This window comes from Melopsittacus undulatus, chromosome 1 (genome assembly GCF_012275295.1).
Source record: "Melopsittacus undulatus isolate bMelUnd1 chromosome 1, bMelUnd1.mat.Z, whole genome shotgun sequence".
Lineage (NCBI taxonomy): Eukaryota > Metazoa > Chordata > Aves > Psittaciformes > Psittaculidae > Melopsittacus > Melopsittacus undulatus.
In genome coordinates, this window is record NC_047527.1 from 133,730,412 (window position 1) to 133,755,436 (window position 25,025).

General features: G+C 38.5%; 1 protein-coding gene across 1 annotated transcript; it reads left to right on the forward strand.

The window, feature by feature from the left end:
* The first annotated feature begins 746 nt into the window (after positions 1–746).
* Positions 747–25,007, forward strand: NGLY1 (N-glycanase 1). Its single transcript, XM_005152835.3, has 12 exons — positions 747–906; positions 2,917–3,031; positions 5,291–5,533; positions 8,449–8,608; positions 11,490–11,712; positions 12,412–12,533; positions 12,956–13,101; positions 13,286–13,396; positions 18,406–18,570; positions 19,195–19,383; positions 23,132–23,309; positions 23,814–25,007. Exons 1-12 carry the CDS (start codon positions 779–781, stop codon positions 23,987–23,989), a joined length of 1,956 nt encoding a protein of 651 aa, XP_005152892.2. The 5' UTR covers positions 747–778; the 3' UTR covers positions 23,990–25,007.
* Positions 25,008–25,025: the final 18 nt, after the last annotated feature.

Sequence of the window (25,025 nt, forward strand, 5' to 3'; positions counted from 1 at the left end):
GGTGCTGAACATGAGCCATCTTGTGTCCAGGCAGCCAAGAAGGTGTAGCCAGCAGGGCCAGGGCAGGGATCATTGCCCTGTTCTGGACCCTGGTGAGGCTGCACCTCAAATCCTGTGTTCAGTTCTAGGCCTCTCACTACAAGAAGGGACATTGAGATGCTGGAGTGGGTCCAGAAAGGGACAACAGAGCTGGTGAAGGGTCTGGAGCACAAGTGTGATGAGGAACGGCTGAGAGACGTGGGTGGGTTTAGTCTGGAGAAGGGGATGCTTAAAGGGGGACCTTATCATTCTCTACAACTGTCTGACAGGAGGATGGGGAGAGGTGGGGGTCAGTCTCTTCTCCCAATTAACAAGTGATAGAACAACAGGTAGTGGCTTCAAGCTGCATCAGGGGAGGTTTAGATTAGATATTAGGAAAAGTATTTTCACCAAGTGGGTGGTCCGGCATTGGAACAGGCTGCCCAAGGCAGTGGTGGAATCACTGATTCCTGAGGTGTTCACAAACTGTGTAGATGAGGCCCTCAGAGCCATAGTTTAGTGGTGGTCTTGGCAGTGCTGGGGTAAAGATTGGACCTAATGATGTTAAAGGCCTTTCCCAGCCGAGTTCATTCTATGACTAAACGCGTCAGGATACGTCAGTTTACCAGCGTCCGCAACACCACCGCTGACCCAGGAGGGGCTGGACCACTGCTGGAGCGGGGTCTCAGGGCGTGACCTCACCGCTCCTACTGCGCATGCGTGCTACGCCCGCTCCCGGCGGCACTGGGAGCCGGGCGTGATGGCGGCTGCTGTGGGTTTCGCTTCTGCGCCGGTCTCTCCCGCCGTGAGCGAGCTTTGTCAGAACCGACGGGACATATTCCTGGAGGCTTCGCGGCTGCTCCTCACCTATGCGGACAACATCCTCCGGTGAGCGGAGCATGGCGGCAGGAGCCCTGGTTCGGGCTCGGCCTGCGGGCCCCTTGCCTCAGGGTGACGGGGCGGCCCGGTCGGGACTCGCAGTAGGGCAGGCGCCCTGTTCCTGACCGCTATGGTCGGGACCGTGCCGGGGTGCCCGAGGGCTCTGCGGGCATGGCGGTGGACCGAGCGCTTTGACTGGGCGGTCTTAGGTAACTAGAGTCCCCTTGTCAGCTGGGTGATTCTTTTCTGGTTACTACTGCAGCTCCATAAGGAACTTAACATTAAATACTCCTAGGTACTAAGTTATATGGGGGCTTGTAGGCGGACAGTCTCAAAGATGAGCTATGAGATTCAGTTTTATTATGGAATATTGAAGTTAAAAAATATCTAACATTTCTTCATTGTTATTTAAAAATAAGATTACTGTTCACGTGACTGTGTGTGGTTTGGATTTGTATTTCCTACTTTGATTCTGCTTGGTTTGTTTTGAGGGCTTGTTTGGTTTTGGTTTTGTTTTTTTTTTTTTTTTTTTGCATTAAATATAAAAGCCTGCATTGGCAATGATTCTGCAAACATTTAAGCACCCGAAAGCTAGTGGATGTATAACAAGTAATGCTAAAATAGTAACTTGATTTTTCTGTTGACTTTCTCATCTGACTCTGTAAAATTGGTATGAAGAGTTAATTATAGCTGAATATTTGCGAGGTGGCTCTGTAAGGTATACATACATACCAGTATGTATGATTGACCTTGATGTTCAAGCAGCTCAAAATGCACAAGCAGCCCCCTCCATGTATATTTGTGGTTTATCAGTCACTTTCAAAAACTGATGAGAAAGAGAAATGTCGATGAGAAAATGAACATGAGCCAGCTTCAGTGTACACTCACAGCCCAGAAAGCCAACCGTATCCTGGGCTGCATCAAAAGGAGTGTGACCAGTGGGTTAAAGGAGGTAATCCTGCCCCTCTACTCTGCTCTTGTCAGAGCTCACTTGGAGTATTGTGTGCAGTTCTGGTGTCCTTGACATAAAAAGGACATGGAACTGCTGGAACAAGTCCAGAGGAGGGCCACGAGGATGATCAGGGGACTGGAGCACTTCCCATATGAAGACAGGCTGAAAAAGTTTGGGCTGTTCAGCCTGGAGAAGAGAAGGCTGCGTGGAAACCTCATAGCAGCCTTCCAGTATCTGAAGGGGACATACAGGGATGCTGGGGAGGGACTTTTCAGTAGGGATGGTAGTGACAGGAGAAGGGGTAATGGGTTAAAACTTAAAAAAAAAACTTATTTCTTATATCTTATTTCTTCCTTATAGTAAGAAATTTGTTAGTGTAAGGGTGGTGAAGCACTGGAATGGGTTGCCCAAGGAGGTTGTGAATGCTCCATCCCTGGCAGTGTTCAAGGCCAGACTGGACAAAGCCTTGGGTGCCATGGCTTAGTGGGAGGTGTCCCTGCCCATGGCAGGGGGATTGGAACTGGATGATCTTAAGGTCCTTTCCAACCCTAACTATTCTATGATTCTAATTGCTGTGTGAGAGAGAATAGTGGGTCCTCGACTGACCCCTTTTAAAGAAAGAGGTGAGGGAAGAATGTTTAAGACAGTTGAAAGAGGGATATGGAAGTGAAAGCCCTTCAAGAAGTAAAAAGGCTACAATAGTTTCACCTGTCATGGACCTGAAATGTATCCAGCGTCGTGCTGATGAATTCAATAAGAATTTTGCTAGGTGGAGCGGGGTGTAAAATTGTCACTAAGTGTCACTTCAGACTAAGTCCTGCTGGCTAGGGCTAGAAAACATGTATTTATGAACTTAATTTGCAAACTAAAATTTAGAACCTGTTTGTAACTCTGAGTTGAATGAAGAAGAACATGAATTAAGTCAAAGTGGGTTTCATATTCTGCCTACGTGGTGTGAATGAAACTAAACTTTAAAAAAATCTGTTATCACTAATGCTGCTTAGTGCAGTTGCCCAGCTTGTGTTTACTTAATTTGCAAATGTAATTAAAACTTTCCATTTCTTAAGGAATCCTTATGAAGAAAAATACAGGTTAATTAGGATTGGAAATCCAGCATTTTCCACGAGGCTGTTGCCTGTCAGAGGAGCAGTTGAATGTTTATTTGAGATGGGATTTCAAGAGGTGAGTATAATTGGTGATTTCTGGTATCTTCATCAGTTTACACACTAAAATTTAAAATTGGATCTTTTTTTTCTGCCTTCCCAGTTGCAAGGCACTAGATTTTAAGTGAGTTGCTGTTTTCTTTCAATCCTTGTTTGCAAATATCTGTAGTTAACCATTAGGGTTACTACTAGGGAGACTACTTCAGAAATCTGGTGGAGCTAAAGCTAACCTGATCTATGATGATCGTAGAATAGTTAGGGTTGGAAAGGACCTTAAATCATCTAGTTTTCTAGTACAGTTCAGGTGCACTACTAGATTGTATCTGATAATTAAGCATATCCATGCTGGCACCAAGGAAATGGTGGGAAATGGGATGAAAACCCCTTCTCTTGGTAGCAGCCCACTATTAGGTGGGCATCAGACTGCATCATCAGACAGCACTTTCCATATTGTAAACCTGTGTGTGGAAACTCATTTGAGAGAGGGGAGAAGTGAAGTCCTGCTCTTTTGCTGCTTGCTCCTACCATTAGGAGGACTTGTATAGCCCTATAGTGAGTTAGATAAGGGAAACTGATCTGATTAAAAATTAATCCACCAAAACAAGAGAAGAAATGTTTTTTTCAGCCAATTCACAGTGCAGCTGCACAAGTACTAGTGTTGTTATGACAGCAGTGGAGGGCAATAGCCTGTTGAAGATGTGAGAGAGTGGAACTTCTAGCCGTTTAAAACTTTTATGAAACTGTATGTTAAAAAAGTCTTGAGCGAATCTTGATTCTGTTGCAGTCAAAAATATGTATTTTGAAGACTGCATTGTGTCCTGAAATGGTCCTTGTCTTGATAGAGCTTAACCTGCCAGTTTGGTAAGCTAGAAGCAACCTTTGTAATTACAGGACAGCTGGGTGAAAACCCAACTCTTGTTTAATGGTGCAAAGCTTAAACAAGAGCTTTGCTTTAATTTATCCATTTGATGCCATGCTTCCTTGTTGGTATATATGTTATGTTATTTAGGTCCAGCTGTCATGAAACCTCCCCCTTCTCTTTGGGTGAAGCTAATCAGTGTAATTGTCCTAATTAAAAAAAAAAAGTATGCTAAAGGAAATGGTGAGTGCAGAGAGGTAAATGGTCCATGGATTTATTCTCATGCTGGTGCTCAAGAGATTACTTTAAAGAATGTGCTTTAGCCAAGAGATAGGCAGTGTAGCAGTGTAGTTAGTGAAGTGCTCGAGCCATAGTAACAGTCATTCTGAACATAATATAAAGTGCTATTCTCACTTCTGTCAACTCTTTCGGATCATGTTGGCTTAATCTTCTGGTTATCATGTCAATTGAGGCTGGAGCTCACAAGCTTATATTCAGATGTGATAACTAAAGTTGTTTCTTCATTTGTGTCTGCTTGGTAATTAAAAATTAGTATTCTACTGGATTGATAAAATCAGTTTAGGTTTGTGGTGATTCTAAAAGCATTAAAATGAAGCACTGCATCTGCAGTGATAGGTGACTTAAAGTAAATGTGGATAAACAAATTAGTGTGATAAATAGAAGTGCTGCAGTGTGAGAAACTGGAACTCTTAAAGTGTGAATGATTCAGGATTTTCATATTTTTAGCAACCTATTTCTTCATGTTAACTTGGAAGAGTTCAAGGTCACTTTGATCAAGGTAGTCCCTGCCCAAGGTAAGGGGGATTGGAACTAGATGACCTCTAAGGTCCCTTCCAACCCAAACTATTCTATGATATTTGCTCTGTCACAATTAGTAATCTTTTGTTAGGATACCAGTAATCATGTTACAAATATAGGAACCCAGAAATCAAGCTGCTTACATGTCACTAACATTTCCTATCTGGAAACTCATAAAACCTAGAAGATTATATCTACAAATCTATATATATTCTCCTCTTCAGTATAGAATTTCCAGCAGATGCCGTTCTAGAAGCTTCTTCCCCCAACACTGGTTGTCTTCCTTTGTTACCTTGCATTTTACTGCTGCACAGTGAGAACTGAGCATTTGTTGTTCATTTTTGTTATTGCTTTCTCTGCCAAGCCATAATTGGGTTGCCTGTGTGTGGCTCTACAAAATAAATTACCAACAAAAGCATGTTGTTCCAAGCCTTTTTTGTCTAGACTGACTGTAGGTTCTTGATCTAATAGCTTCTGCTGAATCCTGCCAAGCCTCAGTGTGCTAACTTCCAGTAAGTGATACAGTTGTTAGCTATAGATAGAAATCACTAACTAACTTAGACCTGCATTAACTGCTGAATTAATTTGTCTAAATTTCAGGAAGAAACTCACCTGGTTTTCCCTAAGGAAGCTTCAATTGAACAGCTACGTAAAATCAGAGACTTAATTGCTGGAGAGAGGAGTAGCAGACTGAATGAGCCTAATCAAATCCATAGATCAGGATCATCTGAAACTGTGGCCAGCACTCAGACAGTTGCACATCAGCCTTCAAGACCTGCTGAGTCTGTTCTTGCCCCTGCCCAGCAGCAGCCAGAAACATCACTTGTGCAGTCTCTTGAAATGGTAACTATAACCTGAAAACTTTGTGGGCACACTATTCTGAGTATAAATATTGCTGGAGAGTTAACAGAACAGGTTACTTGGAGAGGCTGTGTGGTCTCCAAATGTGGGTGTTTTCAGGACCTGACTGGATAAAGCCCAGAATAACTTGGTCTGACATCGTAGCTAACCTGGCTTTGAGTAGGAGGTTGGACTAGAGGAATGTTATTTTTTTCCAGTGTTTTGTGAAGTTTTTGAGTGTTTTCTTTGGTTTCCATGCAGCTTCAGTGTGAAACATGCCATAAATAGAATATTAACAAAGATTTTATTGAAGATGTCCATTCATCAGGATGTCAAGGAAAAAACAGCTGATTTGTAGTGGAAGGGAACAGCAAGGTGGGGGGAACAAAGAGAGGGGTGGGAAGGTAAGACAAGGGCTATGTACTATGTTTTTTGAGAGCCAGCAAAAGAACATGAGCACAACCATAATGTTTGATTGTTAGCATCTCAGTTCATGCGTTATGACCTCTGTGTGTAGCCTATGAGGAGGCTTTTCTTTCTTTGCACATGCAATTGTTGTGAGAGATAGGAATTTAGCCAGACAAGGACAAATCTACAGTTATTTAGGCTGTGTTACCCTTGTCCAAGAGGTTGAGATAGAGTTTCTTATCAAGACAGTAGAGTCGTTTCGTCTGATACTACGTGGCCTGGTGGGAGAAAACTTTTAACATCTCATACAATTTTGAAAAATTGTTATGCCTTTATATAGAAGGTTTGAAGGATGCTGTGGTTTAACTTTCTGAAGAGTTTTTGCCCCCTAGAACCAGTGTCACTTGAATTTTTCCAAAGGTCATTTCTCATACGTCCTTAAACAATCTCATTTAAATTACATTATCAATATATTCTTGGATACTGAAATATGATGTACTATTTCTTCCCAATACATACTGCAAGATCAGTGGAAGAGAAATGGAAAAGCATAGATTGAAGTTGTGGCTTTTAGGGAGAGCGCACTTAGTGATCATCATCACCCATAAAGTCCTTTGGGAAAGGAGCTGTTGGAGGCACTTGAATATTGAGCCATGTGTTAGCATGCTAGTAGTTGCCTCTAAAATATACTGACTGGGTTTATTTGAATTTGTTTGAAGTCTTGGCGGGGTTTTTTGTCTGCATCTTTCAGCCCTGTCCGTGGTAGCAGTTGGAAGTGATTATGAAACATTAGAGTTACTTGCTGCAGTACTGGAAGCTTTGAGGCTGTAAAAGTTGCAATGATCTTGCAATGAGAAAATGTTGCAGATTTTAACTTGACACAATGTATTCTGAGGTTAATCCTTCTTAGCTACTTGTAACTACTTGAGTCAGCCTAACCCTCAGAGTTGTGGATTCCTTACTCTGCAACTCTTATTCAGCATGTTTCATGAGATTCAACATGGGTGGTAGGGTTTGGAGAAAGGAAAGCTCTGGCTGGTCTTTATACTGATGGATAGATTCTGATCCCTTCCTGAATAAGTAGTGATTAGAGGAGGAAAAAGGTATCCAAACTTAGATTTGCAGTGAGGTTCACCATGCTTCTAGATGTTTGCATAAACCTTTACTGGCATACAGTGGCTTCCATTAAACCAATTAAGCACTACTATATCATGGATGGTTTTGCCTGTGGGAAATCTGCATAGTCATTTCTGATGTGCTGAGCAATATCTCTGAATGTTCTTTCAGGAAGCTGACAGAACATCAAGATCTATAAGCCATTGACAGTCCCTAACTTCTCTTGTTTCTGTTCTTCTAACTTGCATTAAAATGAACCTGAATACAATTTGGTTTATGATGTCAAGCCAGTTACCCACAGCTGATGAGCTCCAAGAAGAGTAAAACCAGTTCTCTTCTGTTAGCAGCTGCAAAAAGTAAGGACTGGCCCTGTAGTACTGTCCAGCATCAAAATAATCACTCCTAATTTAGATGCTGCTTTGAAAGAAGACTCTTGAGTTCTCATACATTTATTACGTTGTATTTGCTGCTAGCATCTCAGGAAAGTGTGGGATTTTGATGGAAACAAATATGGTAGTTAAGAAAGCTAAAGACTGAAACATGATCAAGCAGTAGAGATAAGGTAATTTAGTAGTGCCACAGGCTCAACTCCCAAAATATGTCAGACTTAATGTTAAAATCCCATTTCACTTTGTGTTGTCCCCCTTTAAATGAGAATAAATAGTTTGCTTGGATAATAACTCCAGTATTATTAACTTTAGCTATTTATTTTAGTAGATGCCTGATTGGGTGCATCATGTAGTTGCCGCTAAGTGACGCTTGGGATAACTGCCTCAAGAAGCCTAATTCTTGTATTTATTTCAAATATACTGTTCAGTGTGTGGTCACAGGGCTATCCAAATTTGTATCAGAGTTGATCTGTGAGAGAAGGAAGTAGAAACAGATGAGCAGCATTAACCAGTTATAGAGTTCTATGAACTGATGCTGCAGTGTTCAGTAAAAGTGATGAATTACAGGTTCTTCTGTGGGTTTCAGATAAAAGGTGTCCAAAATAAATGGGGGAATAATTAATAAAATTAATATAATTTAATACATATTAATATGTATTACCTATAATTAATATATAATTAATTCTATATAATTAATATATAAATAATTTTTAAAAGCCCCAAACCTTTGACATCAGAGGTAAAACAGTTTTTTCCCTGAATCATTAGGTTTTTTTTTCCACTTAGGACACAAGTCAGAATAGTTACAGATGACAAGGCTGGCTTTACAGTTTGTGATGATGGTGTCTTTAATTTGTATTTACATCTTTACAAATAAACATTTTGCCTGTAAAGAAATATATAATGTAACTGAGTATAGCATTATGACTCAGATAAGAGAGCTTGGTTCTTCTGGTTTAAGGTGGAAGTTCAAAAATCATCTTGTGACTGAAAATCCTTTTGCAGGCTGCAAATATCTTGAAAACACTTCAAACAAAATTTGAGCATCTTGTATTGATGTATGAGAATCCCTCTATTCAGCAGAAAGCACTAGCTTCAATTCCCCTTCAGCAATTGAAAAGAAAGGCTCAGAAAAAGCTAGCGCAAGCTACAAGACTGGACAAAGGTAATGCTACGAAGTTATAATGTATATGAAATTTAAAATATTCTTTCAAACATCTGGATGATGCATATGTCTACTATGCTTTAGGTGTATGGATTTGGTCATATGTCTGGAGGTTCCAATGCTGTCTCTAAATAAGAATTGCCTTTATAATTTTAAAATTTTCTACTCTTTTATTAATTTTCTTTAATTTTTGTCATTCATCCTTTATTGCTTGTACATAAAGATGTTGACCTCTTAATTTTGGAATTAGTAAACAGTGCTGGGGAAACAAATGGGATGAGCATGTACTGTTACATTCTTTGCATCTAGAGTGAAATAGTTCATACAATAGAAGGGGAGCTTCTTATTTGAGGAGTCATTTTTCTGACACTATTACAGTGCAATTTTGCTATATGTACAATTCAAATTGAGAATAAAACTTCCAAATACTGCTTATATTTTTAAAGTGATATTACAGGTGAGATTTTGCATGAGGCTTTTCCAAGACACAACCTGATACAAATAATTGTCTGTCTTGCTAATGCTTAAATGAATAGGAGCTAAAAGTGAAATAGACACAAATATCTGTGGCCCTAGGTGGCTAAACCTTACATTTTCTTCATAAGTGCAAATTTGTTTTGAATGTAGAAAGTATCAGTTAAAAGTGACATTTCTATTTTCAAGTAACAGTTTGGTTCGTTTTAGTAATGTAGTGAATTTTTACATATTAAAAATTCCCCACACTATTCCAAGACCTTATTTACACCAAAATATCCTTTCACAGTGAATCTGTGATAGAAGACTCTGAAGTAATTCTGCTAACTTGATGGGAGTGCTTTTGATTTACAACCCAAAAATAAGCTATGCTCTATTGTGCATATTTAAATACTGTTTGCACATTATTTAGAAAGGGAAAGGAAGGAGGAGGGTAGTGTTTCCAGGTGCTTCTTCACAAGCCATCAAACTGATCTGTTCAAAATAGCTTCCAAACCTTAATTTAGATACAGATAAAGGGGAAGGGATGGAACTCCACTCCTTTGTATTGGGACAATTTGAAAGCACTTTTAAAGAGCTTTCTAGAAACAGTCTTTTGTAAACGGACTGTATATGAGATGTATGAGTAATTGGCCCTTTCAGCTTCTCTGACTTACCTGTACTGCTGTAGTAAGACTGTCACCTGTGGGAATAACTGCTTAGTGCTAGGTGGCACTTGCTTTTAGGACTTCTCTTACAATGCATAATAGGTGGTTTTGGATCACAGAGACTGTGCCAGGAAGCTTATTGTCATCAGAAGCACAAATTTGTTTTAACTGTTTCCCTTTACCACTTTCCATTAGAAAGATGGATTGTGCTATTAAATGCTGCATGTCTCAGCCAGCATTTTCTGTTCAAATAAATTACGTTTGACATTCTTTTTGTGCAATGTTTTCATGAAGGATTTATTTTGCAAACCAAGAGAAGAATATTCATATGATAGCAGTCATATTTTCATAGATAGGTTCTGATTTGAATGTTATCGAAGAAGATTATATAGCCTGTGCTTGAAATCTTCTTACTCAATTTTTGGCAGGAAGTTTAAATAATTAATTTTGTAAGCAATAACAACCTGAGTGTTACAGTACAAATGTTTTTCATGTGTAATAAATAAAAATGGAACTTTTACTACAATTAAATACTAAGTGTTCTTGCTTTGATTAATAGATGATCTTTTCTCATGCACTTCATGGTCTTGGCAATATGTGTTTAATAGAGTTCAGGCCCTCACAGTCTTTTGTGCCAAAGACTACTTTAGCTTCTGAGGAAGAGCTTAAATATGTAAAACATGCATCTTACCTCGTCTCTCTTTGCCATCCTTAAAAAGGAGCTCGTACACAAATTTTGTGTATGTTGTTTCAATTTCCTTTAAACAGCATTTTTATAAATTCTTTTTTGTGTCTTCATATTTGTTAGTCAGACCTGTCTGCAATGTTACTAACAAGTAAACTGTAGTACGTAAAATAACTAGGTATAGGTATCTATGGTTGCAGTCTGACCTAAATAATGGAATTAATAGGAGGACTTATTTGAATGTTTATGAATCTAAGAAGGAAGAGTATCCTGACATTGGAGCAGATTACAGATTTAAAGACTCTAAGGAATTAGAAGGATCTCTTTTGGGATACCAGATTTTTTAATTTTAATTAAGTATGTTAATATGTTATTAAATTTTTTAATTAGGTAAAGTGGAGTTATTTCCAGGTGATGGAATAGTGACAGTGTGTGAGTACATTCTAGCACTGTTGTGAACACAAGAAAATGGGTCAGAAGAGTTTAGTGTGGTGAAATTGGCTGGAGGGGAAAAATAAACACATCCTGTTCTAGCTGGGGTAAGACAACAAAGGTCTTTATTTGCTTACTTCATTAACAAACACAACCTGTAGAATATAGCATGTGAACAGTAATTAAGCTGTGTTTGTAGAAAGTCTGTTCATAATTACACCTGGCTGTCTAGACTGCTGCCAGTGTCTGGTTCTTTGGAATTATGAAATCAAAGTGATTGTTATTTCTAGTTTAATAGCCAAGAATAGGAAAAGAATATTTAGGAGAAGAAAGCTGTGGAAGACTTGGGGCATGGGGAACTTCAGTAGGCTTCAATGTGTATCTAACTTGATTTTCTGAACAATTTCTTCCTCTCACTCTAGCTCTAGTGTGTAGGAGTGCAATTTTTTGTTCTTTATAGAGTTTGATGTTACTCAATTTTGAGAATTTAGATTTTTTTTTTTTATCTGTCCTTAAGTAACATAAGAACCTTTTTTTGTAATGAGACTTTAAAATATAGTAAAGGCCTAGAGATGGTGATTTATGTAGATACTGGAAAGTTCAACTAAATTATTTTCCCCTAACTGTTGTGTAAATGTTACAGGTGCGCATGTGAATGAAGAGGATTTCTTACTGTTGGAGCTCTTGGACTGGTTCAAGAATAACTTTTTTCGCTGGGTAAATAATCTTCCCTGCAGCAGGTGTGGTGGGCAGACAGAGCCTAAAAGTGACTACCTGTTGCCTGTTGACGATGAACTAAGGTGGAATGCCAGCAGAGTGGAAAATCATTACTGCAGTCAGTGTCAGCTGTGTAATAGATTCCCAAGGTGAGTGTGCAAAGGTTTGCTTTGTCTTTTTTTTCCCTTGTCTTTCAAGAAACATTTGTGTGTTTTGTAAACAAGTAGTAAGTTGTTGATTGAAAGATTAGAGAAGCCATTTGAAGTAACATAATAGGATGGTAGATGAGCCAGCAATTGTACTGTAAGATTAGAGATTTTTAAAAACTATACATTGCTTTCTTTTACGTGGCCTTCTTCCAAATACTTGTCTGCTTTTCTTCTTTTTTGCTAATTCGATAGCGTACATCTTCTGAATAAAATTCATTAATATTGGCATAATATGTACGTAGGGTTTTGTTATTTCAGTGAAAACTTTTACTTCTAAGGAAATCATAAAGGGTAATGCACATCTGCCTGAGTCTGTAGCAAAAGAGCAAATACACATTCTTTTATATTTTTGCTAACTATCAAAAGGACCAGCATGCAAGTCTAAGACAGTTTCAAAAACCCAGATTCATTTCAGTGTTGCCAGAAACGTGTGATGGAGTCATGTGAATCAAACTAGAAATAGCATTCTGCTCACACTTGTTTTGTGCAATACAGCGATCATTTCTGTTTTCTTTTGTGGACTGAATGGCACTGAAATCTGTTTAAATAATCACAAATAAGGGCAGTCATGATGTAAAGAATTGGAAAGGTGAAATGTATTTTCAGTTATTCTAGTTTTGTTTTGGTTTTCTCCTGTAGGTACAACCACCCTGAGAAACTTCTGGAAACCAGATGTGGACGCTGTGGCGAGTGGGCTAACTGTTTTACGTTATGTTGCAGAGCTGCAGGGTTTGAAGCTAGATATGTCTGGGACTATACAGGTATCTGTATTCTTGAACATTTTATTGTTAATAAAAACCTATGCAAAATGAGGTTATGTATTTTATGGTTCTAAGATTATATTAAACCATCAGACAGCACATAGAGTTATGAGCTGCTGTTCAGCTAACAAAGACAATATAAATTCAGCTTCCTGTCTTGCCTGATGAGATTAAAATACAGTTCTGCAAATAAGATTAAATGATTGACTTCAGAATAATACAATCTTTAGTTAAATCTAAGAGACTATGATCCTTAGAGAAAGTTCTGGTAACTTTAATTCTGAGTGTAGATGAACAGAAAACATGTTATTTCACCTGTTTCTTCATTTAATAAATCAGGGAAAGTTAAAATATTCTACAGTATTAGAAGGGAGGGTGTGTCCTTATAATTCTTTTGTTTATTCTTGGCCTTTGTTATATAGATCATGTGTGGACTGAAGTATATTCTTCAGCTCAGAAAAGATGGCTTCACTGTGATCCCTGTGAAAATGTCTGTGATAAGCCTCTTCTCTATGAAACTGGGTGGGGAAAGAAGCTTTCCTACATCTTTGCATTCTCCAAAGATGAGGTAGGAGTAATGATATCAATAATAAACAAGCTTGCCCTGAAACAAAGGTGTGATGTATTCCATCTTAGTGTGATTTCCAGAATTCTTACAGAAAACCGTACTTTGATTATCTGGCCTCTTTAAATGAAGCAAGATACATGAGAATTTTTGGTTGCTTTATTTTCTTCTTCAACTTGTGCTTGAGGTTGTTGATGTCACCTGGAGATACAGCTGTAAACATGAAGAAGTACTCTCTAGAAGGACAGCCCTCAGTGAAGCTACGCTACGTGAAACAATTAACGCACTGAATAGAACGGTATGTTGCTTTTCTTAAATGGATTTCTTTAAGTGAAACCTAATCCTCTCTTCAGAATGCAAAGTCCTTGAACAAAGAAATATATTTGGTAACCTCAGAGGAATGTCTGCACTGTGGAATATAAAATGCTGATAACTATACAGACCTCATTTTACACTGAATACCTAAGAATCAGTCACAGTGCTGAACTTCTGTGAAATAAGATAAAGAATGGCATGTAAGAGGATTATTGTATCTTCTATATAGTCAAATGTGTGTGTGTATATGTAAAATATATGTCATGTTTATATATGTTTTCTTGATGCCTTTAGAGTAGACTTGTGCATCAGCACATGTTGTGGGTAAACTACAACTGCTTTGTAACTATGTGGACTCCTTGAGGACAGCTGAGCATTTTCCGCATCAGTAATGCTTTAACTTGAAAGTGATAGTATTTATAGTTATAAGAAACATAGGCCTACTTTTTTTCCATGACTTCTTAGAAGCTCTAGGAAGCAGAAGGAATGATTCATGGGCAGCTTCCAAGACTTTCAAGAAGCATTGATTCCATCAGCAGAGCTTTGGCCTAGAGCCTCATATACTGTTCTGGGGACATTAGGCATGACATGGAGTCATTTGCACCAGCATGTCATAGTCGCAGAACTCGAGGGCATACAGCACCTCTCTACTAAGCTTTGCCACTCCCTGCTTGGGACAGCATGAACTTTTCTTGACCAGAAATACTAGAAAACCACAAAACCTTGAGCCACCTGTGAAGTCCCGTTTTTGTCCTGCTTCCTTTCAGGGCTAACTCCTGTGCAAACTTTTTAGTTCCAGTGATAGCATACAGCTGATGGCTTAATAAACAGATTATGTCTTTAGAGGCCTGCTGGCCTGAGGGTTACAGCCTAACAGTAAGGGTGTAAAAAAACTGAGCCTGCCTCATCTTTGAGGCCAGAGCTTGAAACTTTATCAATAGTGAAATATTAGAGTCACAGTAGAGTGGAGCTCTGAGAAGGCTGACCAGAGTAGCAAAACAAAAGGAGATAGAGGATCGGAAAATCAAGTTAAAGAATGCATGCACTTTGTGCAGGGTTACAGAAGTTTAATGCCATCCTCTTCAGGCATTCATTGTACCCTTGCTGGCTACAAAACTGATCTCAAGGGCCTTTCCTCTGATCTGCTGGTGTTGGAAACCAGTCACCAGACTCTTCTCCACCAGGTGGCCATACGGAAAGAATACTCAAAATATGGCACTAGTAAGCTGAAAAATAACTTTGACAATACAGGTGGAATCAGGAAAGTATATGCAACTGAGTCATGGGCTGGCTTGCTTGACCACCTTCTCACCTCAATATCACTGTAGGATCATGATCTGTTTTGCTTACAGGAGTTTGGAGAACTCCAGCAAAAAAGTACAATGCCATCTCCAACAGATGGTGCTGCATGTTGGTCTATTGGCCTGTTTCTTACTCCCTTCCACCTCCTTTATAGGACTGTGCAGGTCCTGAGCTGACATGAGCACTTTTCAAACAGAGGACAGGCATTCTGGTCATGTTTTAAATGAAAGCTTTATTAAAAACTGAGTACAGGAAAGAAAGCTATACATGTGCTTCCAAGACAGTTATATTTTTCCTGTCTTCCTTTCTCTACACATGGGAAATCTCAGTTTTTTCTTCTTTATGCTGCACACTTTCCCTGTTTCTCTCGTGTATTATTAAATCTGTCTTATGGTTTTATTAGAACACCTTTGTCAGTCTTTTTAATCGTATCTTATTTTGAGGAACAGCTTACTTTCCCTTTCTATAGGCTGAATGATACTCATATTTCCTTTTCACACACACTTCCTTTTGCACAGTAGCTGTTCAGAATGTTTAATTTAATTAATAAATTTAATCCCTGTAAGTAGCTGTTCTTACTCCTTTTTTCTTTTGCCTTATAGTTGGAATTGGATTTCAGGGGCTTAGAGGTGGTTTGCCATGGGGTTAACAAAAGAGCAGTTTCCCCCCCTCCATTGTTTGTCCTAATCAAAGGGCCTTTCCTATGATTCATACTAAGGTGACAATGCAGTGGGAATCAAGGGGCTTTTAAAAAGTTGCTGTCTGAGGATCTCCATGTTGTATTCAGCAGATTTTGCAGACAGGAGGGGGGAGGTAAGGCAGCTCAACACTAAAACTATCAGCACATCTTATAGTAGGTTTTCATTACTCTGCTGAGTTGCAAGTCTGTATTTCAGCTACTATGCTCTTTCCTTCACTGCAACCTATTAAGCAGATAACTGACACAGGCAAAGGCCTCCACTAACTTTCCCTTTTCCCATCATCTCCTAGTGACTGGCTTTACAGTAGAAGCTATTTTTTCTGCATCAAAAATATTTTTTGATGCAGAGCTTCAACACTGCATCTTTTAAGCTCAATTATTCTAAGTTACAAATAAAAGAAGCACAAGAAGCTCGATATGCAGTATACATTATAATTTTTAGTGCAATATTAGTGTAAATGGAATCTGATAAATTATTATTGTTCTTTTCTGCATAAAAAGCAATGGCTGTGGCCATTATTTCTCTGCAAGTCTGTCTGTTTAGTTGACAGGCAGAGACCACACAACAGTTCAAAGTATATTGAAAAGAGGCAAAGGATAATTTATTCATTACATTATTTTACTTCTCAGAAATAGAATGTGTTTTATTTGGGTCAGGCATTCTTAAATGGGTGTGTAACCTCTGCATTACCAACCATCTGATGTTCTTCTATAGTACCATACAAATATTCTTCATCAGCTTTGTGTGGGCACTGTCCTATTCCAGTCCATTGTACATTACCTCTATAGAAAGGGAGGAGAGGACCCTGAACTTTCCACTGCTGTCATTGGAAATTGGATGGTGGGGCAGGGAAACAAATAACTTTTATTTGCTCCAGGCACCATTTTTTTGGTAGTGGCTGTGAATGGTTATAGCTGCAGCCAGGTCAGCTCTTAAAAGGAAAACTAGTAATTTGGGTTAAATTGCAGCCATTTTGTGGTGATTGATGCGAGATGAACCAGTATTGCTTGTATAAAGGTTTAAAATTCAATTTCCTCAAATTATCTGTTGCTTACCCAGCAGTGGGTCCAGTTAAACCATGGGTTATCAATCTCCCTGAAAGCACAGGATTCTTCAGGAAACATCAACAGTGTAACTTGCATGTGATGCAGAGCTAATTTTAAAGCTGCAGTTCACAATTCCTCTTCCTTCCTATTCCCTTTTTCTGCCAAAGAAAGGTCTGGCCTGAGCATGTATGTAGAGGGTAATACCTTAACAAAAAACAAAAGCAGGAAGTTCGAGCTATGGCAGTTGATAATGGCATTCTTGGAATCCATTTCAGTACATGGATGCTTTATGACAATGTAATTTGTAGGAAATGTAATTACAGATTTTCCCAGCACAGGCAGTGTTGATCTCTGTGGAGTCTGTTATGTCTTACATGCTGCTAGTATTTAAAACGCAAGAGTCTACTGGGTGTGAGAAGATTACACAAATTAGCATGCTTGTATGCTTTACAGTTGAGGAACTTACTACTTTTTCTATCATATGAAAGAGGCATGTTTTCTGAAGCACCCTTTTTGTATTGAAGTGCTGTTCTTTATCAACTGGTTTCTTCAGATACTCTTATAACAGCTTGCAGAGCAAGGGCAACCAAGTCTCAGACTGCCATTGCTCCCTAATTTTGGTGTGATGACCCTTGGCACGGGGTTTCTCTATATCAAAGCAGCTCAAAGAAAAATTGTAGATTAGTATTAAGGGCAATATCAAACTTCCATATCAGACTTCCATTGAGCTGGAGTGAGATCTGCAGTATTGCCATGTGGGCATCCAAAGTGCCCATGCAAGTGTTAGATTCAGGAAGGCCTGGTATTTCATGAGGAATTGCTGGAGTCATTGCTTGTCATCCAGCAACACAGAGATGCATTACCCCCTTGCTGTGTTATGACTGGTATTTGGCAGCTGGAATTTGTTCAACTGGAGCTGTTTCTCATAACTTCTCTGTATCTACTTTCCTGTATCCAGTTCCACATTGTTGCTTGCAAACCCTTCAAATGCCTCTTTTCTGATCTCTAATAGCAACACTTTCTGGGGTCAGGACTGCTTTTGAAATAATTAGAATACTAACTGGCCTGAAATTTCAGGTCCTAGTAGGATGAGTGTGCATGCCTTGGGCGATCATCAAAGCAGGAAAAAAAACAAAAGATGATGTGTAATCATTTACGTACTCAGTGTTGAACCCACACGGAGTTGGAAAAACTACCCACAGTTAAAGAAAAATGCTTCACATATCAGCTCTGTATATTTGATGTGAAAATGATGGAGACAAAACCCCAGCCTCTCTGCTAATTTTTAAGTTGTGTACCAAAAAATGCCCATAGTTTAATTCATGTGGGCAAATAAAAAATGTTACATAATTCTTTCTCTTTACCACTAATTTACCTGGAAGTGTAGGTGATACATTTTTTTCATGTTTCTGATACCTGCAAAAATATCAATGTCATAGGTTATAATGAAATCATTCACTGTGAAATAACTTTCAGAAACCAACTAAATCATTTATTTGGGCTTAACCATGAAACCAAGACTGTTGCAAATCAAATCATTCCACCTTAGGGAAGTTTGACTCCAAAATTATGCTTGCTTTCCCTTTCCTGTAAAAAATATCAAGAGCAGCTATGGTACAGAATGCATATGAATAGCATATTAAATATGCTATGGAAGTGGTTTATCATCCAAGAAAATATATTAAAAATATAGCACAAACCTTATTTTAAAAGAAAGCTATAACCGTTAGTGTATGCAAGTTCACATGCAGTTATGACTGATTTTATATCAGCACATGTGGTATAAGATTGTTTCCAAGATTAGTGTTTCTAACAGTCAGTCTTGACTTTAAATGTTAGTCTGTTTTTTCAATTCTTCTTTTCCCTGTTGGTGTCACTCTAGAGCAGAATTACAAATACCATTTTTTTAAATTTTTTACTTTGTTTCTTAAATGTATTTTCAGAGACAACAGTCTTTGTCTGAAAATAGAAGAAGAGAGCTCTTGGAAAGAACAATTGTGGAGCTTGTTGAATTCATTTCTCCTAAAACACCTAAACCAGGAGAATATGGTGGAAGGACATCAGGTTCAATGGCTTGGCGAGTGGCCAGAGGTGAAATTGCTCCAGAGGTATTTAACTTTTGCATTGGTGACTGTCTCAGAGGTACCTAACTAGAGGTTCTAGGACTGTGGTCTGCAGAAGAATACCATTACATGGTAGGCAGCCTACAGATTTAGTTCAGACAGTGAAACTTGCAAAAACATGAGGTGCAAGCTTGATGTGAATGCAGTAGAGGTCCATAAGTAATTTTTGAGGATTGATGGTGATCCATTGATTCTCAAGTTTCTACCTTCAGGTTTTTTTAAAATCGGTCTGTAAGCTGTCATGTACAAGCATCCTATATGATAGTCACAAATTACATTTGTCATTTATGATTGTACAAGAAGTACACTCAACATAAATTTTCTATTCCTAATATGTTAATCTCTCAAATTTGTTATTTTTATGTTATTTTTTAAATAATTTACTTCTAAAAGTAGTTGAATAAAAATTTTAAAAACAAAATCTCTTCTCTCTGAAAAAGATTCAAGTCTAATGTGGGGAACTGGTTTAAAACTTCTGTTTGCAAAAGTCTTAAAAATTACTTATTTTTCATTTTGAATTGGGAAGCGAAGGCATGCTGTTTCAAAGTAACACATTCTTACAGAAATGTGTTGGGGAATGACAATGCTTATATTTTTTTAATTTTTCAGAAAAGAAAAGAAGTAATTTTTATTCCTTCTGAAAAAGAGAAGACATCTAAACTCTTCCACCTCACCTACAATATAGTAGAAGATAGTTATACACGGGTTTCCAGTAATAATGAAAAAATAAGTGGCTGGGAAGCAGGTGTTTGGAAGGCAGAGTCTATCTGGAGAAAGGTTGAAACAGACTGGAAAATGGTAAGGATAACAGTTATTAAAAGTGTAAAATCTACTCTAAAAGTATGGTAACTCCAATATAATAAAAAACCCTTGTTGGCGTTTGGAATCAAAACCTCACTTGATGCCCATAGAATTCAGCTGATGTTAGTAAATGGTTAAGCTTCAGGAAAGATTTCTGGATCTTACCTGGTATAAATAAATTGAAATGAATCTAGCTAGTCTGTCAGAAAGGACAATCAAATTCCCTGCAGATAGGTAAAATCCTTGCTAAAGCACCAAATTTAAAGAAATGGCTTCTTTCTTATGCCTCAGGGCAAATGCACAAATACTGTTTTCTTGAAAAGCAGTACTTTTCTCTAAAAAAGATTACTTTTTTGTTTTTGTTGTTTTGGAGAACAGCTTTATAGGGTATCATATCTCTTTGATAGACAGATGAAGGAAGAAGTTGTCATACCTGAATATTATGGTTTCATCTGCAAGGCAAAATCTTGTCTGGTACCCGGGTTATCATGTACCTTGCCCAGACTCCTTCCAATCTGACAGGGCATTGAGCAGCCAAATAGTCATATACTCTAAGAAGAGAACTGATGCCTGTAAGATGGGGAAGGGTCATTTACTCAGCAAATAGCTTTTCCTGCAACAGCTATCAACTGGATCTGAGTGTTCCTGTCAGGAACTATATAGCATGTTGTTGGTTTGGTCCCCTGTCATTTTATTAGTCTGAAAGGTTTCTGGCCAAACATTGTTCTAGTTTAGGCAGTGGTTTGCTTTCCATTGATAAAAGTTGGAGTTGAGTATGTAATTGTCTTCTGAGGTTTACTGTGCTGGGTTCTACATATAACTACCCTGCAAAATGCAATGGGGGAATAGCTTGGATAGGTTATCTTACATTAGAGGGAAGGAATAAGAAGACTAGAGACTAATACAAAAGATATCACAACAGTGTAGGCTAATAGAAAAAGAGAAGTAAGAAAAACTCAGAATGAGGGACAACTGTTCTCTGTTTCCCTAGGATCTGCTGAAAATCTGGTAGCACATTATATCATCAAGACTCCAGTGATCAGTTATGCTTATTTTTGCAGCAAGCAGGAGTGTTTGCAGTAAGCCAGTTACTGTTCATCTACTCTTCCGCTCAGCTCTACAAATCAGATAAAACAGGGAGGGTCCAATGCATAAGTCCAGCCAAACCAACTTTGCCCATGCATTGTATTTGCCTTGTACCTCAATCATTCTAGATAAAGAATGAGAGGGTGGCCTCGAGGAATTAGGAGCTACAGATCCAGGTATATCTCAGGCTCCTAGGTAAGGCATGTTAGTTCAACAGGAAGAGTGTCCTGTGTAATGTCTGTGTATGAATCTAAATGACTTTTTGTTGGGTTTTGTTTGTTTTATGAATGACGGCAGAGGGAAACGTTGTTTGGGGTTTGTCTGTTCTTTTGTAACATCTCTAGTAAATGTGGAAGTTACTGGTTTGGAATTTGATTCATCAGCTGTTCAAAACACTTACCAGACAATATTATCATTGTGTTTTGTTTATAATTTAGTATGTGATGGATGGAAAGAAATTTGAATCTAAAAGCCACTGTAAACATGACTGTAGGTATTAGCTCAGGAGTAACACAAAAAATCAATCAGTTACATATTCTGTCTTTGCAATGTTGTTGATCAATACGATTCAGATAGATGATCATCTTGGACAATCTGACGATAGCCATCACCATCGTATTTGTGTATTGTGATTCAGTGTCACTTGACTTTATTACACAACTGAAACAGATATAGACCGTAAATTTAATAAGATTACCCAGAGAGAATTTGGTGTCCAGGGATCAAACAAGCAAACCACAGTAGATGATAATGAAAATGTAAGAACCTGTAGATCTCAAATGCATGGGTTTCTGAAAAGCTTGTTTTCCATAAGAACTGTTCCAGTAGATGAGAATTTTTCTTCCCCTGAATTCAGATTTTTTCAAATAATACTGGAATGAGAGTAACCAGGTGTGAAAGTTAGAGGGCATCCATAAGGCACAATGGGAAACTTAACTTCTGTTTCTCTGATTAAATGGTTGAATGCTATATTCATATAATCATAGAAAGGGTTGGAAAAGACCTTAAGATCATCTAGTTCCAGCCCCCCTGCCATGGGCAGGGACACCTCACACTAAACCATATCACCCAAGGCTTCATCCAACCTGGCCTTGAACACTGCCAGGGATGGAGCATTCGCAACCTCCCTGGGCAACCCATTCCAGCACCTCACCCCCCAGTCTAAACCTCTGGTGTTTAAGTTTCAACCCGTTACCCCTTGTCCTGTCACTACAGTCCTGAATGAAGAGTCCCTCACCAGCATCCTTATAACCCCCCTTCAGATCCTGCAAGGCTGCTATGAGGTCTCCACGCAGCCTTCTCTTCTCCAGGCTGAACAACCCAAACTTTCTCAGCCTGTCTTCATACGGGAGGTGCTCCAGTCCCCTGATCATCCTCGTGGCCTCCTCTGGACTTGTTCTAACAGTTCCATCTCCTTTTTATGTTGAGGACACCAGAACTGCACACAATACTCCAAGTGAGGTCTGACGAGAGCAGAGTAGAGGGGCAGGATCACCTCCTTTGACCTGCTGGTCACATTCCTTTTGATGCAGCCCAGAATACGGTTGGCTTTCTGGGCTGTGAGTGCACACTGAAGCTGGCTCATGTTCATTTTCTCATTGACCAACACCCCCAAGTCCTTCTCCGCAGGACTGCACTGAATTTCCTTTTTGCCCAACCTGTGGCTGTGCCTGGGATTGCTCCCACCCAGGTGTAGGACCTTGCACTTGTCATGGTTAAACTTAATGAGGTTGGCATCAGCCCACCTCACAAGCGTGTCAAGGTCCCTCTGAATGGCATTCCTTCCCTCCAGCATATCAATAGAACCACACAGCTTGGTGTCATCGGCAAACTTGCTGAGGGTGCGCTCAATCCCACTGACCATATCACCAACAAAGATGTTGAACAAGACCGGTCCCAACACCAATCCCTGAGGGACACCACTCGTTACTGGTCTCCAGCTGCACATTTAGCCATTGACCACAACTCTTTGCGTGTGGCCATCCAGCCATTTCTTTATCCACCGAGTGGTCCACCTATCAAATTGATGTCTCTCCAATTTAGAAACAAGGATGTCATGTGGGACAGTGTCGAACGCTTTGTGCAAGTCCAGGTAGATGACATCAACTCCTCCACCCCTGTCCATCACTTTTGTAGCCCCATCATAGAAGGCCACCAAATTGGTCAGGCAGGATTTCCCCTCAGTGAAGCAATGCTGGCTGTCACCAACCGCCTTGTTGTTTTTCATGTGCACTAGCATGCCTTCCATCAGCAATACTGATGAACCAAAATGAACAACCGAAGTGTGGGGACCTGTACATTTATATAAAAAAAAGTAGAAGTTTATTGTTGTTCATTTTGTTAGCTTTTGTTTGTTGTTATTTTTTAATAAGCTCAGGTATTTTTGTGGCTTAAACTTTACCAAACATGTTGAAATAGGGTAATGTTTCCTAGTGAAGGACTGTAAGCATGTACAGTTACCTAACTGAGGAGTAGACTTAAGGATTCAGAATGAGATTATGCACAAAATTATGCTAGGTACAGTTTTAAAGGTTCAGAGGCTTTATAAAGAATGAAAGTGTGTTATCTTAAGATTTTATGTCCTTATTATAACGATTAATTAGATGTGTGTTGGTCATCTTAACTTTTTACATACTGACTATGTTTTCTTTCCATTTAGGTTTATTTAGCCCGAAAAGAGGGGTCCTCCTCTGCTTCCATCAGCTGGAAGTTTGAGTGCAAGTCAGTCAGTCTAAAAATAGATAACATTTCAGTGAGGACAAGCAGTCAGACATTTCAGAATGGAAGAATAAAGTGGAGGCTTTGCTCTCCAACAGCGGAAATTGAACTGATAGGAGGTAAGTGTGGAATTTAAATAATGAATTAGATCATTCAACAAAGGTGTTTAAATGGAGAGAGCACTGCGCAAATGTAAAAATGAAATGCAAATGTATTTTGATTTTCCCAACTTCTTCGGAAGGTCAAGAAAATACAGTGTATTTAATGAAACCTGGTACAAACCCTGGTTTTATTAATACACAAAGCCCTATCTGCAAAAGGGCTTAGTTAACAAGAACATAATGGGTACAAGATACTTATATGTTTTACTAGAAAGGATAGATACTTATATATGTGAGACACCTTCAGTCTTGACTAAGTCCTCTGAGCGTAAACACTAGATAAATAATAACTGAAAATTTGCAGTTGTGTTTTTTCTTGCCACTGATTGGCAGATGAATTTGAGAGGTTCCAACTGAGATCCTTAATCTTTCATTACAACTTACCCTTTTTAACATGTATTGTAGCATTTTGTGCTGTCTGGAGCAGTGGCTGACTGAATTACTTATCTTTTCTTCCAACAGATAAAAACCTTTGCTCCTACTCAGATTTTTCTGGTGCAACGGAAGTTACATTGGAAGCAGTTCTAGATGGAGGGAATGGTGAAGCTGCATGGCAACACACACAGCTATTTAGAGAGAGCTTAACAGGAAGTGGAGAAAATTGCTTAGAGATGATTATAACACTAGGTGACCTCTGAGAACCTGAAATGAAGAAATGTCCTTTGAATTCCTTGAAGTCCTTATACCATGGATACAACATACGAAGATTTGGTCGTCAGTTCTTGTTCATCCTGCTGGCAGATATTTTCTGTTTCACTTTCCCTGCTCCCATTTAACCAACCTGAAACTGCACTTGAAACTTCCATTTAACCAACTTGAATAGGTAAACATCACAATGAAAACCTCTTTGTTTTAAAACCAAACAACATCAGAATTAAGGGATTGAACCATTTAATACCTTTCCTCAAACTTTATAATGAAAAGGAAACATGTTTTAGGAAGCAAAACATTGTCACAGAGACATTGTAATTTATTTTAATTTGGAGATTTGAGACTGGCTTGCTGGAGTACTTTTTAGTTTGAGGGGGGTTGTTTTTTCTTTTTAATATATAATCTCCTTGGAAAAAACAATTTTAATTCAATTTTCTGATTACAGCGGATGCTTGGGATGGTTTTAAAATATTTTAAAAATAATAGTAAACTTAGACATTTTAAAAGAAAAATATTAATTTGTGTAATAACCATAGGGGCTGAATTAAAGGTAAATTTGGAAGCAATCTTGAAATTGTCTTATATACCTTATATACCTTTAATACTGATATAAGTATTAAAGTTGCATTTGATACCTAGAAATATTTGGAAGTATAGTGATATGCTAGGAAAATAAATTAATTTTGAAAGAAGTGTTTATTATGTACCTAAACATGTCATGGGCTGTGATATGAAATTGAGACTAAGACCATAAGAATTTATTTCTATGAAAAATAGATTACTCATTATAAATACTTTTTAATGATAGAAATTCAGATCTGCCTACTTTTAAAAGTTTTTTATTAAGCATGTAGGTTGAAATCACTTTTCAAGCTATTGTCTTGAGTTACTTTGAATATTCTTCCCAAATTTGATGTAATGCTCTATGCAATTTTTCTGTTTGTTACTGCAGTGTTTAAATTTCTCTTCATTGAGTCTAATAAAACCTGCCACTCAGATGTCAAATGTAGCAGTGCTGTGAAT